We start from the raw sequence: 18273 nt of genomic DNA, 5'->3' as shown, positions 1-18273 counted from the left end.
TGTGGACGATTGAACCGACACGACGGCAACGTGGCGATGGTATGACAGTGAAGGCGCGGCGATGATTGTAGGCACGGCGATCACTGTATGACAATGATGGCATGATGAGGGTCTGATGACGAAGCTAGAATAAAAATGCAATGACGACCATGGTATCGCAGTGGTATGAGGACAATGGGATGACAATGACGGCATGAACAGGGTCGGATGACGAAGCTGGAAGGACAACGCTGAAACTACCATGACGGCATAACAACTGCTACCAAATACCTAGTAGCCCAAGCTGTTGGGCAACTTGGTTCACTGGGTGAGCATGAAAGGTGTGAACCTTTCATGCTGACCCAGTGAACCAAGTTGGCTGCACCATGAACATTCCCCAGTGAACATTCCCTGCACCGGGATAGCAGGAGGGGTAGACATCCCGCGCGTTTTTCCGGGTGCCGAAACATATCAGGGTTCCGTATTTTCCCCCTCTCTGGGACCGCAGCCCTCCAACTCCAGGCAGCGGCAAGAGCTCCCCCGCTTAGCCGTGCGAGCATCCGACTCCACTCGCACGTTGCCCGTGACGCACCCCGAGGAGGTGGGGAGACCTCAGATCCAGAGGCCGCGACTCCACCCAGGCTGGATTACACGGACACGCCACAATGTGCATCATTCAGGCACCTCTGGACCATGAATGGTCGCCGGCCTTTCCCCTGACCGACTTACGAGATGGACCGACTTCCGCACTGTAACCTCCAATAGGCTGGATTACAGGGGCGCACAACCCTCCCCCGGCCCTAACAATACGGTTATGAACTCTCTCAAGGATGCCATTCCATGCTGAGGCCTCCGTGCGGCTAGATCACGGGGGTCCGCCAAGGCCCCCGGCCACTTCAGGCTGGTCTGGTTAATTCACTCATTCCATGCTAAGGCCTCCCTGACGCAAGATTACAAGGGTCCGCCACGACCCCCGGCCACTTCACAATAGTCTGAGCTCAGGGACATCATTCCATACTGAGGCCTCCATGGCTGGATTACAAGGGTCCGCTACAACCCCCGGCCATTTCAAACTTTGGTCTGAGTTCACCGCCTTGGGAATGCCCTGGTGAACTTTGCCCTGGTAAATGCCCTTGATTGTAAGTCGGTTGGAATGGAAACGGCCGACTTCATTCGTGAGTGAAATGATCAACGCCTTGCCCCCAGGCGATAGGTTACAGAGACTCGCCACAAGTCTCCGGCATGGACCAGCCTTGGCACTGTACATTGCCACGCGCTTGAAGCTTCCCAAGAGAGTCATAGTTACTCCTGCCATTTACCCGTGCTTTTCTTAATTTCCTCACGTTGACATTCAGAGCACTGGGCAGAAATCACATTGCATCAGCACCGTCAAGGGCCCTCGCAATGTGAGAATGGTGGCCTGACTAGAGTAAGATGACGAAGCTGGAATGATTACATTTGGAGGATCACGATGGTATTATGATGGCGGTGTGACAATGAATGCATGGTGACTATGATGACAATGGCATGACGATGACAGCATGACGAGAGCTGGATAACAGAACTAGAATGATAATTATGCAATGATGCACAGGCATTATGACCACGAGCACATACTTAGACACCCACTTGACAACTTCGTCCAGTCAGTTTGCATAAAAGGTGTGACGACGACACGGAGAGTCAGATAATAAAACTGAAATAATCACCAGATTTTGGAATATTAGTTTGTATTACTGAGGCGTTGTACACACGACCCGGAAACCCAATAACCATTGTTATTCTGAAAAGTTCAGTACAGTAAAACCTCGTTAACCTGTACCCGCTTAAACAGTAGTTTCGTTTTAAAAGTAGTAAGGTCAAATCCCCGACTCAGCGGCCATCGAACATAATGTGTTTTGTATCCGCATAAACCGTACCAGCTTATTCCGCACGCATCGGTTAAAATGTAGCGTTTAAACTTTTTGTCGCGCAAACACGGCGGTGCGTCGTCTACATCGGGCGGCCCGGCAGAACAACAAGCCTCAGAGATCGGAACAACAGCTTCCAAGAGCCCTGTGCGTTTGCGCGTGAAGCCACATCAACATCAGCATCATTTCAATGCCGTGCTAGAGAGTGTTATGGCGTCGTGCAAGCGAGAACTCGCGTCATTCCCAAGCTCGGATAAAAAAAGACGCCGGGTGCTCAGCATAGAAAGCGACAGCGCGGGCGATTCAGGCCCGACAGTGGCAGAAGCTACGGGTTACGTCAGCCTAATGAATGCAATCGTCGCGACGAGAACAGAGGCGCGATAACCTAACTCTATTCCAAACGAAAAGTATTCCAAACTCTGGCACCCAGCAATGAAAATGCGCCCCCGGGACTTCTGCAGCACTACTGCGCGCGTGCACGGAGAATACGTAACACCAACGAGGAATCTGCCATGCGAGTGTTTGCCGAGAAGAGGGGGCTGGCTGAAAAGCTGGCACGCAGCTTCAGTAAGTTTGAGGCCGCTGTCGTCGTGCCAGGCTGCCGCGGCATCAAACGAAAATAACACTTTTGTCACGCGAAGTGAATAAATACTGCATGTTTTTTTACCCTTTCATCGCACTCTCTTTGAGTTCCGTTTTCGACAGGTAAGTGGGCGAACTCATGCTATTTCGGTTAAACAGTACTACCGTTTAGTATGTAGTTTTTTCGAGCTCCGGCCAACTACGGTTTAACGAGGTTTCACTGTATTGTGAAGCTCATAGTACTGAAATATCTTTACATTGAAACTATAAGAAGTCAGCAGGGGGTTTTAGAAAGTTCATTAATCTGAAAAGTTTGTTAATGTGGTGTTCGTAATAACGAGATTTTAGTTGCTTGTTAACAGATACACACAGTGTGCTTCACTTTTTCTACTATGGAAATTTTTAGAAATTTCTGGGACTCGGGCTAAAATACTCGGCAGATTATTCTAGCTTGTCAAACTGGCTCAAATTACAGAGCAGTCGTGTATGTATACTATGTTCCATGTGATTACAGTTGACGACCGATAATTCAGAATCCACGGGGAACGTAAATAAGTTCGAACTGTTGAACGTCTGAAAAAATGAATATATCCGAAAAAGATGATTTTATTTACTTTTAAGGCCCCTATGCAAGGAATAAGTGGTCAATTCGTTGCTGCACGCACTTCCACTTACGTGCGACCAAGTACGCCTCTATTCCTGCCAGATTTTTGCGGTCGCTGTACGCCAATGCAAGGACTGCAAAGGCTTGAGTCAGATCCGCACATGAAGGCTTCTGAGCACACGACACATCATCGTCCGAGTCATCGCTGCTTGACAGTGCGAGAACTTGCTCAATTATTTTGTCATCGTTCAGTTCGGCACACGACAACACTGCGCTGTTGATGCCTGCGCAGTCTTCAAATCTAACAGCGGCAAAAATCGGCACGCCGCAGCCTAGCAGGTCATCAATGATGTCCGCCTTTGATCTTGTTATGGTGGGCGGCAGTTCAGGCACTTCAGTTGCACAGTCGGGCTCATTCGGACTGTGACTCAAGACTCAGTCAGACTGCGAGGGCACCCTTGGTGCTATTTGACGTTCACTGTCGATAACGTCAGGAGACAGGCTTCTTGTAGCAAACAGAGCGCTGTCTGGAATGCGCACTAAACAAACAAGCACAGAATGGCGGAACGGTCTCCGAAAGGCAAACTCAACAACCAGAATGGCGAAAGCAGGTCATATGCAAAGTTGCCAGGATAGGATGTGATAATTGTGATGTTGATGCAACCTATAATTCAGGCAAAGCCTTCAAGATTGGCATTAGCGGTTAGATATCTGAGGCATAGCGCTGCGACCAAGACAAGGCCTCTAGGCTTGCCACCTAATGGGTAATCTCTGAGGCCGTACTTGGTGTCTCACGTCTCTGAGGCGCCATGCTTGACGTCTCGTCGAGATTGCCAAAGGACATAACAGCGGCAGAGTTGGCGTACGCTGCAGCCAAGGACGGAGTCCGGATAATCGAATGTAAAGCTGGTAGCTGTCTGAAATAACGGTCGTCTTTACGCGTTAAGTCTATGGGGCCACTGGCGGTGCCGCAAGGCCGTCCGTATTACCGAGCACGTCCGGATCATCGGTGTCCGACGTATCGGTCGGCGACTGTACATGGATTTTACGTGCACGTCAAGTTTTATTGCAGCATAATGTAAACAGTGCACGGCAGTGTTCGATCTTTATGGTGGGCAGGCCAAGCATTTTCCCAAACCCATTTCTTCTGGCTTGAAGCGGCTGTGCACCTTTGCACATTAGTAATTTTCAATAAGATGTTGCAGTTGCAACAGATCGCAATAATTATGTATGTGTGCAGCGGCTGAAATGCCTTGTTGAATTTATAAATCTATGATTTCTTGAAAATTTACAAGTCTCAAGCTACAAGCACAAAGATAATCCTTGTGTCACACATAAATCCATGGAAGCCGAATGACTGCAGCACCATTCTTCCTTCTAATAATTTTTTTTAGGAAACTCCAGGTCTGCAAAGGCCGTTGGATCTTGAGGATCCTGTCAAAGAGCCATAGTGGTTCTCAAGATTCTAGATTCTGTAGGGCGTGTGGTAATGGCAACGCTTCTTCCACTGTCAGAAATGTCTATTTTCACTAGCTTTTGTGACATGTTCACTCCGTATGTTAAGTGTAAACTGTTGCACACAGCTGAAATGTTTTTTTATGGGCTAGTTTGCGCAAAATTGCAGGTGTGTATGACGCGAACAGACAGAGCAAGTAACGAGATGGGCATTGCAGCGATTTGTCTTATTCCTCGCTCCGTCTCCACCTGCTCAAGCTGGACGTACTTGCACAAAGGCTGATCTATGTCTGCGTAGTCTATAATTAGGCTTTTCTACGTAGTCCACAGTTTGTTGCGATGGTGTAGACCGACGTTCTGCCACCCCGGTTGTGGTGCAGGGGGAGTCAGCAGACAGCCTGGTGCACCTGATGAGCAGCTGTGTGGATCGTACCCCGTGCCCGACCAGCAAGATTGTGCGCAACCTGCTCACGTACCTCTGCTTAGACCCAAGTGTGGCGCTACCTGCTGCGGCACCGGGCACCCCGTCGGTGACACCGTCAACGGCACCCATTCTTACTCTGGCCAACATGCAGAAGGCAAGTGGTGGGATTCGGTGGAACCGGTCAGATTGTTTTTCATCCACCACTACACTGGAACTGGTTACCACGTCACATAGCCATGTGTTCATACTGCAAAATGTTTTAAGAAATATATACCCAATATATACCTTCAACATCATCTGAATGCCATTCAAAAAGCTGAAATCGGCATTCGTTGTTGTTTTATTTACTTGCCCCCATTTTCACTCATAGCTGCCACATCTTTTTGAAAAGTTAATTTAATAGCCAACTGTAATTAAATTTTTGACCACGTACAAAGCCCACTTTCAGCTAATTTGGCCGTACTGTAGCCTCTGTGGAAAATTTTACGCCTTAAATACAAGTGGGTGCTTCACAAAACACTCGCACAAATTGATCTCTTTCATACCAAAACCGAAAAAACTCCATTACCAGTCGCCAAAAGTGACGTACCATGCAGAATGTAGAGAACCAGTGCCTGGGTTGTCTGCTTCTCTTGCTTACCGTATTCATTCTAATCTACGCCAATAGTCTTTTTTTTTTTTTTTTTCATATAATCATATGCCAAACTCTAGGGTCGGCTTGGATTCGAGCATCTTAAAAAACACGCCAGGTTGTAATTTAAAATGAGATATGGTGGATAGCTAGTGCCATCTAGAAAAGTCAGTATCGCAGCCGGTACTAACCGCGGCAGTAGCCAACTGAAGTACACGAGCGACGTCACTACTTTAACCTGTGTCGTATCGGCGTGCAGCGTGGCCCATAGCGTGTCGTTATCGTAATGGCACCAAACAGGCGAGGCCACTTGTGAGGGTACCGGGCTGACGCCAGGCGGCGTAGAGTCACAGGCACGGGACGGTACGCAACAGTGTGTGGCGGGGAGGGAGAACATAGAAGGCGTGTGTGTGCAGTTGGCATGCGGGGAGCGCGCGACAATGAACTGAATGAGTGAAGTAATCGGCGGAGCAATCCGCGTGCGGTGCGGCAGGACAGAAGGTAGACTGCGTGTGTGTGCGTGCGCCAAGATTTCCAAAAATAAAGAACGTACTTGACAAGTGGGGACTCGTCCGACCGGACCTAACATGGAGGACCAAGAATTGTCTAGTGCCACGCAGCCAGTTGCGCAGCCTCTCCTGCCTTCTTCGATCGTCCATGGACTGTTGGCTTTGACCTCTGGGACCACAATGGAAAGAGAGAGACTCGCGGCTGATACAGCTCAAATTCTGCGCACCATGCCGCTCAACGACATGGTTAAGCCCAACGAGACAAGGGCCAGCGCTCAACGTCAAAGGTGCACCCGTCTCACTGCTGAAATTCAGTGGCTACCAGGCCTGACACTCGCCGCAAGACTTTCTGGAGAGCACCGCGATATTGCGGGGATCCCCCACCACTGACCGCCATTTGCAGTTGCTTCCAGTAGCGTTGGAGGGGTCAGCCAAACTGGTGGCGCTTCTCAGGTGCACAACCCCGACTGGCAGTCCTTCGTGTCCGAATTTATAGCGGAGTTTACCACTGTTGACTGCAAGTTTAAACTAAAAGCAGAGCCAGATCAGCACACGTCACGCCATTGGCGAATAGTATGACCGTATAGCGGAGCCTGTTTGAGATGCCGAAAAAGTGGAACGCGTGCGGAGACAAATGCATCCGACATTCCAAGACCTAACAGCCAGCATGAGCTTTGCAAGCCTGCAAGAAATGGCGAAGGCGGCCGGCCTTGTCATGGAATGCGCTTGGCATCGCCTGCGCTATGTGCCTCCGCCACCACCACGTATTGCACAAGCAGCAGCTGATTTGGCCGCCACACCACTGCAACGCCCAACCAAACCCTCCCGGCCCAGCAACGAGAGTGGCAGCTGCAGCCTGCGGCAGTTTCGGCTTCTGAGTGTCTGCGGTCAACGACGCTTCACGCTGGAGACCCGGAGTGGAACCCCTCACCTGTGCCGTTCGCTCGCATGCCGAACACTGGGACGCCTACAAGCAGATTGCCTGGGAAATGGATGAGCGTAGCCGTTTCTCCAGCTGACGGCTACGCGGCATCCCCGCAAGTGCTCTCAACAGCCAGGAATAAAGAACCACTGCTTGTACTGTTAATTGGTGACAGTGTCCTTTATGCACTCATGGACACTGGGGCAAGTGTGAGCTTATTACGTAGCCGTGCCCTCGCAGCAGCCAAGTGCGTGGGAGCCACCTTCAGGGAAGAAGGACGAACCCTCGGGCTTGCTCAGGGCTGGTCACAAACTGCGCAATCGGTTTGCTAGGGTCCAGGAAGCAGCATTTTCTTCTCTTGCCAGAGCTGTGTCACGACGTTGTCCCTGGGCGGGATTTTCTTGGGGTTACAGGTGTTTCTCTCCACATGGGCCTTGGGTGGATGGTTGACTCATATGGGCTCGTCAAATTTAAAAAGGCACCGAAGCGGTCATGTGCGTCGGATGCTGGACACCGACGCCTGTCAGTCTGTACGACAGCGTTCCAATGCAACAAGCAAGGTCAAGAGCCCAATGAAAATGTGGCCAGCTCCCTACAGGCACTTTTTGCAGATGTGCATGGTGTACGCCACAATACCACTGACAGTGGCAAGTGTAGTCTAGAGAACCTTCGGGAGGAGTAGAAGCAGAAACTTGATAACATTCTTGCAGACCATAACCACATTTTTACCACTGTATCAGATTGCACGTCCCTGGTGGTTCACAAAATAGACACAAGTAGCCACCCACCGGTTAGATACAAGCTTCGCCCGGTTAAAGAGAGAAATTCTTGATGGGTGTATCCAAGATTTGCTGGACCAAGACCTCATTGAGCCCTGCTCCAGTTCCTGGGCCAGTGCCCCTGTATTAGCAAAGAAGAAAACTGGAGGATATTGCCTTGCGGTCGTCTACAGACCCTTAAACGCAATCAGAATTGTGTCAATATATCCCATGCCCCCACAGACTGGGTACTGGTTCAGCTCGGCCGCGCTAGGGGGTTCACGAGCCTCAACCTTGCTCAGGGCTTCTTTCAAGTGTCGGTTGCTCCCGAAGATGTACCGAAGACTGCATTCCTGTGCCACAGAGGAGTGTTTCAATTTAAGCAAATGCCATTTGGGCTAGCAGGTGGGCCGGCAAGATTGCAGTCTCTTATGGACAAAGTGTTAGAAGACATAAAACACAGCTACTACATTCCTAACAATGTGCTCATTTATTCAGAAACATTTGAGGACCACCTAGAACATATCGATGAGGTACTGTGAAGAATTGGCTCTGCAGGTCTGACAATCAAACCCAGCAAAGTTACATGCTGTGAACAGGCATTAAAGTTCCTAGGACATGTAATCTCTCCAGGCAAATGTCAACCTGACCCGGACAAGTTGCGAGTGGTTGCAGGGTTCCCATGCCCTAAAACAGTCAAGGAGCTCCAAATGTTTTTGGGCCTTTTGGGATGCTACAGAAATCTTACTCCTGGTTTTCTGACAAAGCCTGACAGCTCTCCTCAAGAAAGGAGCCCATTGGGTTTAGGTTGCCGAGCGTTAGACAGCATTCGAGACTCTGAGGCTAATGCTGGCAGGAGAGGTGGCTGTGGCATTGCCTGACCTGAACAGGCCCTTTGTGATTGAAACAGATGCCAGTGGCACTGGCATACCGGCAGTGTTGTTGAAGGAAGGCGAAGGTGATCACAGGCCTGTGTCATTTATAAGCAGGACCCTCAGTGCTGCTGACAAGAACTACAGTGAAACCTCGTTAAACTGTAGTTAGCTGGAGCTCGGAAAAAGTACATACTAAATGGTAGTACTGTTTAACCGAAATAGCACAAGATCACCCACTTACCTGTTAAAAACGGAACTCGGAATTCAGAGAGAGTGCGATGAAAGGGTAAAAAAACATGCAGTATTTATTCACTCCGTGTGACAAAAGTGTTATTTTCGTTTAATGCCACCGCGGCCTAGCAGATGACAGCGGCCCCAAACTTACTGAAGCTACGTGCCAGCTTTTCAGCCACCCCCCTCTTCTCGGCAAACACTTGCATGGCAGATTTCTCATTGGCGCTACGCATTCTCCGTGCACGTGTGCGGTAGCGCTGCAGAAGTCGTGGGGCGCCTTATTCATTGCGGGGTGCTGTTCTCGTTGCAACGATTGCATTCGTGAGGTTGACGTAACACGCAGCTTCTGCCACTGTCGGGCCTGAATCACCTAGGCTGTTGCTAGTCCACACTTCGGCGACAACAGAGGCAACGATGGCGAAAAGTTGAACCTCGTAGAGGACATCTCTTGGTAGTTGCAGCAGCGCTGCCGAGCAATGTCTTCGCATTCCAAATGGCACACACCGTAGTCAACAGCAGATCCCTGCCATCTGCCAGTCCCGACTTCTTCGTGTCACATTCGGCAGCACGAACGATGTCTAATTTTTCTTCTATGCTGAGCACCCGGCGTCTTTTTTTTTCCCGAGTTTCAGCATGACGCGAGTCCTCGCTTGCATGGCGCCACAACACTCTCTGGCACGGAGCCATAATGATGTTGATGTTGATGTGGCTTCATACACAAACACACAGGGCGCTTGGAGGCTGTTGTTCCGATCTCTGAGGCTTGTTCTATCGGGCCGCCTGATGGAGACGATGCACCGCTATGTTTGCGCAACGAAAAGCGGAAACACTACGTGTTAACTGACACGTACGCAATAAGCTGGTACGGTTTATAAGGATACACAACACATTTTCAATGGCCGCTGAGTCGGGGATTTGACTTTACTATTTTTAAAACGAAACTACTGTTTAAGCGAATACGGTTTAACAAGGATTTACTGTATACTGTCCAAGAATTGAAATGCCTCGCTGTGGTGTGGGCTGTCAGAAGATTCCGACTGGATGTGGAATTCACATCATTTGAGGTGCATTGTGACCATGCATCATTGGCTTGGATGTTCACAACTGAGCAGACATCGTGCGGAGTGTGACAGTGGGTGTTGAGATTAGAAGGGTTCAGGTGTACCATAAGGCATCGTAAAGGACGGGCCAACATCCTGGCGGATGCACTAAGCAGGTGCCGCATTCCTGCAGCAGAATCTGCTCAGCCTTGTTTGGCAAAGGACTGGTATCACTCTTTGCGTGGTCCTTAACTTGTTTTTGAGCTTCTTTGTCAGTCTCGAAGTTTCTGCCCCATATGTCATCACCGGCAGCACACATTGATTGTACACCTTTCTTTTCAATGATAATGGTAAGCTTCCACTCAGGATCTGACAATGTCTGCCGAATGTGCTACGACCCATTTTTATTCTTATGTAACTTTCCTTCTCATGATCAGGGTCCCCTGTGTGTAATTTACCTAGGTAAGCATACTCCTTCACAGACTCTACAAGTGGACTGGCGATCTTGAACACGTCTAAAGCTAAATGATCATTAATAGAGTGCCTATGTGTCCGTCAAACACGGGGCGTGTTCAGAGGAAGCTTTATTAAAAAAAGAAAGAAAGAAATCGCGCAACCTTTCTCTTAATGTTGCAACTGCAGGATTTTACAAATTTCAAAGTTTACAGGTTGGCAGGTATGTTTGTTGAAAGTTTAAAGTTTAAAGTTGGATATTTCACTGCTCAGTGTTGCCATAGAAATGAGTATGGTGGTGCTACTGTGAGTCTTGACTGTTAAGGTGGGCATGCTGTTTTTTTTTTTCCTAAGGTGCTAGCCAATTTTTGCTTCTGGGTTTTGGACCCAGACTCGTGGAGCCAAGCAAAGACAAGGATGAAATGGACAGGGTCCGCATTGAGCTCCGAGAAAATTCATTTGTCGCAATAAAATCATGTACGCTGACACACGACACACAGTGAAAGTAGGAACAAGTTAAGGACCCAACAAAAAAACACTGTAAACAAACAGAAGCAACATTCATGTCACATGTGCAACAGCAGATCAAATCACCAGATCAAGTTGAAAAATCGCAGGGTGCTCGGTGATGTGTACAAAATTCTTGAACGGGCTAGACTGGATCTGTGCCGTTTACAAATGGCACAGATAAGAATAATTTATGTCAGTGTAGCGCAACTCAGCTCATTTGTCTAGCACATTATCATGTGCTTGCCGCCAAGATTTATCATTTGCTCATCAGTCAGTCCATGGATAATTTTGTTCATCTGTCAAAGTGCCGTCTTGCACCACCACTCGCCACTCAAAAAAGTGGTTCACATTGATTGGAGTGGGATCTCTGAAACCAGTGGCCATACTGTACTGGCCAGGCCATGCTTTCAGCATCGGCACGTGATTGGGTGAGCCTTGTGGGATCGCAAAAGGATTGGAACCTATCTGACGAAAAGGTGCTTCGTTAAGAAAGCTGAAGAAATTGGAAGCAAGAAATAAATTGAAAGCATGGACTCAGAAACTGTGACACTGACAGGACGGCAGCAAGAGGAGATGATTGCACCAGGCATTGGGACAGCAGTGACATTGAGTTCTCTCGTCAAAAATGAAAACGTGTTGTGGTAAGCCTTATGAGGGATGCAAGAAGAGTGATTCGACGAGGCCTTTTTTTGCCTCGCCTTTTGTTGTGAAAGCCCCTCTTATGTGTAATAGACGCCTCATTCATTCATTCATTCATTCATTCATTCATTCATTCATTCATTCATTTTTTATTTATTTAAAACATATTTTACAAAATACAAAAGCATTGCTGGACCTATAGCCATTGGCTAGTCCCAGGTCCATAGTCAACTTAGTGTACAAAAAGGCAGCACGCGAACATACAAAACAGCAGACATTATACATAATAAAATTAACATACATAACTTGGGCACGAAGATAAATATAAACGGTGCACTTTTATCCACAGTATTTTTCAAGAAAGTGTTCTTACAACAGACCTAAAGTTACGGGCTTGTTTTATATGCATTGGCAGAGAATTCCAAACAAGTGCGCCATTAAATTACGCGAGCCTTTTCCCATACAGATTATGACATGGGGGCAGATTGAAACACTGGTTAGTTGCAGCTCTTGTATTTTGTAGTAGGATTTTAAACAAAGTAACAGGAAGTGGATCATTGGTTTCAATAATACCATGAATGACCTCGGCAATTTTCAATTCATACATGCATGTTCAGTCTGCGGAGCGGGCCCCGGTGCGGCGCTCGGGCTCGGTGTCGGGCGGTCGCAAGGGATCCCTGCAGGCTGCGCAGTCGGTCGAGAGCGTGGACGACTCCAACAGTGCCGAGGACGAGGTTTGTGTTCGTTTCCTGTTGGCCCTGCACCTTGAGTGCCGGGTACGATGTGTTTGCTGTGGCCAGGTGTGTTGCCGTGGCTTCGGCCGGTGTTCCATTATGTCACAGTTTAAAAAAAAAGGACCTGTTGCATTGTGTCAATGGGACCAAAGCTCGCTCCCCTCGCACAGCAGCCCGATGCACGAGTGCCTCCCTCGTACCAGTGCCAGCTAGCTCGTGGAGACGATCGCCACGTATGTCACGTTACGTAGCACGAGTGCACGCCTGTTCCCTTGGAATTAATTGGGGCCAGTGTTATAGCATTGGGTTAACCACTTCACGAAAGCATCACTTCACATAGATTCCAAGATGTGTGTTGGATTTGCGTAATATATTCTCTTTCTTGAACGTGCCAGACGTGTGCACAGAAAGACACGTGTACGTCCGTATCAGACCGTCCCGTCCAGACTAAGACATTCGAGAAACGTTCAGGTGATTCCAGATCAGCAGGTTGCGTAATGCAGCAAAGCATTGCTGCGTGGTAGTAGAGGTTGTGGGGATTCAAGTTTGGTGCCGACTTCGTTGGGACATTCACGAAAGACATGGGCCTTAAAACATTTTGGCATTACGGCCCCACATGTTGCGAGACTAGCCATAAGGAAAGGCAGGAGGCAGAAACGGCACATGTACTAGCCGATGCCTGCGGTTTAAAGGGCATTCCGTGTCTGCCGCCTTGTCTTGGCACATCGCTTTTGGCACACGTTCTCTTTTTTCATGCTATCCGATGCCACGATTGTCACCAGCATCGTACAACCAGTACGATGCTGGTGACAATTGTGGCATCGTACAACCAGTGACCTTTCTGAAGAGCAGACGCAAGAAAACGCGTTTTCTGCTATGTTAGGCCTTAGAAACCATAGTGCAAAATCGTTAGAAGCACCATGTGTGCCTTAGCTCAGTCGGCTGCCTAACGTGCCGCGCTCTTACTGCCACCGTTCACGGCGCTGTTCGTTTGCGCGTCGCTGGCACCCTATGATGGCCACCCAGTGCCTCTTTCTGTCTCTTAAGGGTGGGTTCTAAAATGCTTTTCTTTATTTTTGGTTCAATTTGAGCTAAACTTCTCCGTTTCAATCACTTTCTCATGCTGATTTCAAATATATAATTAGTTTTTCGACAGCTACTTTGGTTCATAAATGATTAAAGTCTGAAAATAAACTTAATGGGTATACTTCTTACAGGGCTTTTTGGCAATTTCGCATTGCTAAACATGAAAAGTAAGTGCATGATGCTAATGCCAAAGACTTGCTGTAGGGGGGGGATGCTATTTTTCTTTGAAGGCATTCTAAAGGTAAGGAAGCAGACTAACATTTACTGTGAATATTTTTTTCTTATTTTCACTCATTACTATATTTTTTTTTGTAATTTGCAAAATGATGCTAGAGCAACAGAAATAGCATCATCTCCTAGGTCATTTCGATTGAATACACTGATACCAAACTTGTTATTGCCTCTGAACAACATCATAGAGAAAAGCCCTGTGAAAAAACTGAGAAGTACAGATTTGAAGTTTAGAGCATTCTAACTTCTTCTAGAATGCAGCTACAGCAATATTAACCCTTTAGTGTTGCCTACAGGCAACATATCAAAAAATAATTCTTTTTCTTGCCGAGTTTCAGTGTTGAGTACGCCGCTTCTTACTGTCTTTGGCCAACACTGAATGACAGACAGCAAGGGTCATTTGTTGGTTTAGAGCAGGAACACTGGACGAGGAACAAGTTTGGCATGCGACTCGCTGTCTCAGAACCGCAGCGCAGGTGGAACTTTAAACTTTCTTCTTCAGCTCGCTTCGGCGCTTCCGACGCGCCTGCTGTGTCCACGTGATCCCTCATGCCACGTCACGCCGACGGTGGCGCCAGCTTTTCCAGTGGTGGAGCTCGCCCCCAATATCTTCGAGACTGCTGCTGATATTACCCTGCCTATCTTTCAGTGCATACATCTTGGTTTGTCTGATGCCAAGTTTCCTTCTCACTGACTTCAGGCTGCGTCCATCTTTTACTACTTCTTTTCTCTTTCTCACGTGATAGTTTCGAATATCACTTATTTGCTCCTTTTTGATTAGCTTTGACAGCTCCGTAAATTCTATCTTATCTCTTGAGTTGGACACTTTCATTTTTTTATTGTTTCTTTATTAGGTCCTTAGTTACTTCGGAGAGCTTGAGTGCTGGTTGCCTTGGTCCCTTACCTCCCACTTCAATTGCTTCATCTGAAGCCAGCCTAGTTACGGTATCATTCATTGCCTTCATGTAATCTTCATCTCTCTGTTCTAAGGCTGCATATTTGTTTGAAAGTACCATCATGAATTGTTTTGCTTCTACCTTTACTGCATCTTGGTTGGCCTGTGAATCGTAGCCCTCACTAACCTATGATCACTACACTTTACCCTGCCTAACACTTATACATCCTGCACTATGGTGGTATCGGCAGAAAGTATGAAATAAATTGCATTTCTTGTTTCACCTTTAGGGCTTTTCCAGGTCCACTTTCTGTTGCTACGCTTCCTGAAAAAGGTGTTCATTATTCTCAGCTTATTCCTTTCTGCGAATTCTACCAGCATCTCTCTAGCGTTCCTAGAATCGATGCCATAGTTGCCAATTGCCTGTTCACCAGCCCGCTTTTTTCTCACTTTTGCATTGAAGTCGCCCGTGACTACACTATACGGAGTTTGCAGTTTTTGCATCGCTAATTCAACATCTTCATAAAGCTGTTCTATTTCTTCATCATTGGGACTGGAGGTTGGAGCGTAGGTTTGTACTGCCTTTATTTTATACCTTCTATTCAGCTTTATTACGACTACTGCTACCCTGTACTGTAGAATTCATCAATGCTGCCCGCTATGTTCTTATGGATTAGGAATCCTACTCCAAACTGCTTCTTATCTGGTAGTCCTCTATAGCAGAAGACGTGGCCATTTGTCAGCACTGTATAAGCCTTACCAGTTCTAAACTCACTAAGGCAATTGATATCCCAAACAATGCCTGATAGTTCTTCAAAGAGTCCTGCTAAGCTAACCTCGCTCGAGAAGGTTCGGGTGGAAACGTTGCCGGGGTCAGTTTCCATTGGTGGCCTGTCCTCGTCCAGAGGTTCTTAGCACCCTCTGCTGTGGTACAGCTCTGACTGCCACCTTGGTCAGGTGCTCCACAGCTGTTGGGGACTGAGGGCCATTGGTTAATCAAACGAGTTATTTGGGAGGGAGTGGCCGTATACTGCACCAGGCAGGCCAATTCCTGTTTTGGTGAGGGAGTGTCTTGTTGAAGTTTAGTGGGTCTTCCTAATTCGGTTGTACCTGGATTAGTATAGCCCCACTGGCTCTCGGCGTTTCTTCCGTTTTTTCCGGTTTTAGGTATTTGAACATTTTCGAATATTTGATTGAATACAAATATTCGAAACAAATCGAATATATTTCAGGCTGTGCTGGAGCAAAGATGGTTATTAGAGTTTGTTTCTATCTAATCTAAAAAAGGGTGTCTGATTTTGTGCTGAACTTCGTGATAATTTCATGCTGATGGTGAAATTTTGCCTGTAAAACACGCTTTGCCACTGGATGTGTAGCTGTGCAGGCAAGCCAGCTTTTCAGTAGCAAGGGTCTAGGGTTTGCCAACGGCCAGGGGGCACTCTTTTGCAGGTTCCACCCCCGATCCCGAGCATATTGCTTGACAGCAAATGCAATAAGTGACAACTGGTAGAGGGTCAAATGCCTCCGAGTTTACAGGATATTGATGCTGTATAACAAGACACAACAGGTGGTGAGAACAGACAACTAGTGGAAATTACTCAATTTTCTAAAGCTAACATGAGCCAAATGCACAATCTTTTAGTGTAAGGGCTTACTAGTTTTTTTTTTACCACCGACAATGGGCTAATTGCAATGTTCCAACATGTGAAAATAAACCAGCTTCCCAATAAATGCATGTGCATATATCATTATTCGATATTCGATGCTTAGTATTCTTATTTGATTCATATTCGAAAATTTTGGTATTTCCACAGCCCTAGAAAAATCTGATCGTTATAACTGATCATCACTATATTTGGACTGCTGAAAAAAAAAAAAAAATAGAAAGAGGCCTACTGAACATACTTTTGTAGCTCCGAAACCAAGTTTGCCACTTGCGCTAAAGATTGACGTTTTAGAAAGTAGGCAGTGGAAGATAAAATGTTTATTTGTACCTGTAAATTGTGTGTCAAGCATTCGGTTGTGTCATGAGTTCGGTGTGTTGAATAGTCGGAAATGTGCATTTGTTTTCGAGGGAATTTCAGGTTCATAACTGTATTGCACATCGCTTCTAGCCGCTGCGCAAACACTGGCGACAATAGTTTAGCTAATGTGACATCAATGAGCAACTCTATCGAGGATGGTGTCAAAGACGGGCCCTTGTCAGTCTCGTTATCACTGCCACTGCTGTCATCGCCTTCGTTGCAAAATGCTGCCGCCTGTCGCAACAACCATCACCTCGTCGAAGATCTCTTCACAGAACGAGGCAGGACTAATTGCACTCTGACACTCCTCCATTGAATCATCACTCGTTTCATTATCGTCAGTAGTGATGTGCTCCCAGAGCTTGGAAATGTTGGCGGCTTCCACTTGTTGGTTTCACTATCGTGGGAGGCATTCGTTCTGGCACACAAAGCCCACCTTTTCCGTTGATTGGCACGGCCCCTGAAAGCAGCCGTCACGATCGCAGTGCTTCTGCGCAAGCTCATACTTCTTTGAGTCTTGCAACATTTGCAGCTTCGTCTCAAGCCACACAGCTTTGCGCTTCGTCCGTACCATCTTCTAGTCTTTGGCACCGTCTTCTTCGGGGCTGCTTCCGCGGTGCATTTCCATGCTTGCTGGGAGAGTGTAGAAAGGGCGGGCACCGCTTCGCCTTTTCTTTCTTTGTTGTTATTCTCTCTCTCCTCTGGACGCATGGAGCACGATCACGGGTGACGCGGAGGGGAAGCAGCTGGCACCAACTGGTGGTGTGCTGCACCAACTCGCAATGCTTTCTGTGGCTTTCGCATTCGGCATGCGAGCGGGATGTGCTGTGCAGTAATGGCGGCAGATGCGAACGCGCGCAGCCAAACTTTTTGCCCCGTCTCAGCATTGTACGTTTAAGGGGAACTTAGCAACTCAAATGTCACAATTATCCTGCATGGAAAACGCCGTCTGGAAGGCAAAATTTCTATCATTATATCCGATATGCGGTAAGTAAAATGTCATTATATATGTTTTTTTTTATCATAGACCCAATGCATGACTTCGATACTTTTAAGTCGGCTCGTCGTTATAACTGATATGTTCTTATACGTACATGGTATCGTTATAGGGGGCTGCACTGTAGTGAAGGATTTAAAAGATTGCCAGTGAAAGGCAGGCTCACTTAAACACCACCTGAAGCCTATATCGACCTCGGATATGCGAACAGTGTGACTGCTCGCTGCGCACTTTATTAACAGCCACTGGCGGTATTGGTGCGCTTAGGTGTGACCACTCCAGGCGCATTATCTGCACTCTGAAGAAGCATGTTGGCGCACGTGGCACAGTGGGCACTTGCTGAAGAATCGCTGTGTTGTGATCATTGTAGCCCTGCAGAATTGCGTTTCATGCTACTTCAGGTGGAACGTGCACAGAACTGTGCATGTTCACTCATTGTGGTGTGAGCCGGGCACACACTCGCTTAGTGTTGCAGATCTGTGCGAGCTGTGCATGCACGAGGCGGGGACAACTGCTTCACGTATGGGGGCGTGCTCTCGTTCTATTTCGTGGAGTCCTTGTCCTTGGAATATATGCATTTGCGGATGTGCTGCTTTCAAGTGTTGGTGATACCTCTTGTCAGATTCAGTTCTTGGTACAAATTTGCATGTTCTTGACGTGACAATATTTAAATGTGACCAGTGATTTTTGGCTCTCCTAAGAGACTTGTTATATGGAGATTTCACTGTATGTGTGTGTAGGTTGTGTTTCTAAGGTTCTTTGCACTTTCATGTGATGGCAA

The 18273-nt window shown here is 47.5% G+C and overlaps 1 protein-coding gene across 2 annotated transcripts in view; it reads left to right on the top strand.

Moving 5' to 3' along the window:
• Hel89B (histone acetyltransferase 1) overlaps positions 1–18273 on the top strand; it is a 328644-nt gene that overhangs the window by 227800 nt on the left and 82571 nt on the right. For both annotated transcript variants that reach the window (XM_055068322.2, XM_055068321.2), the window contains exons 22-23: positions 4911–5108; positions 12143–12259. In XM_055068322.2, the coding sequence (XP_054924297.1) occupies positions 4911–5108; positions 12143–12259 (315 nt within the window). The remainder of the gene's footprint in view (positions 1–4910; positions 5109–12142; positions 12260–18273) is intronic.

This window comes from Dermacentor andersoni, chromosome 8 (genome assembly GCF_023375885.2).
Source record: "Dermacentor andersoni chromosome 8, qqDerAnde1_hic_scaffold, whole genome shotgun sequence".
NCBI classification, from domain to species: domain Eukaryota; kingdom Metazoa; phylum Arthropoda; class Arachnida; order Ixodida; family Ixodidae; genus Dermacentor; species Dermacentor andersoni.
Note: the sequence above shows the minus strand (reverse complement) of the source record. Positions and strands in the feature narration are given on the sequence as shown.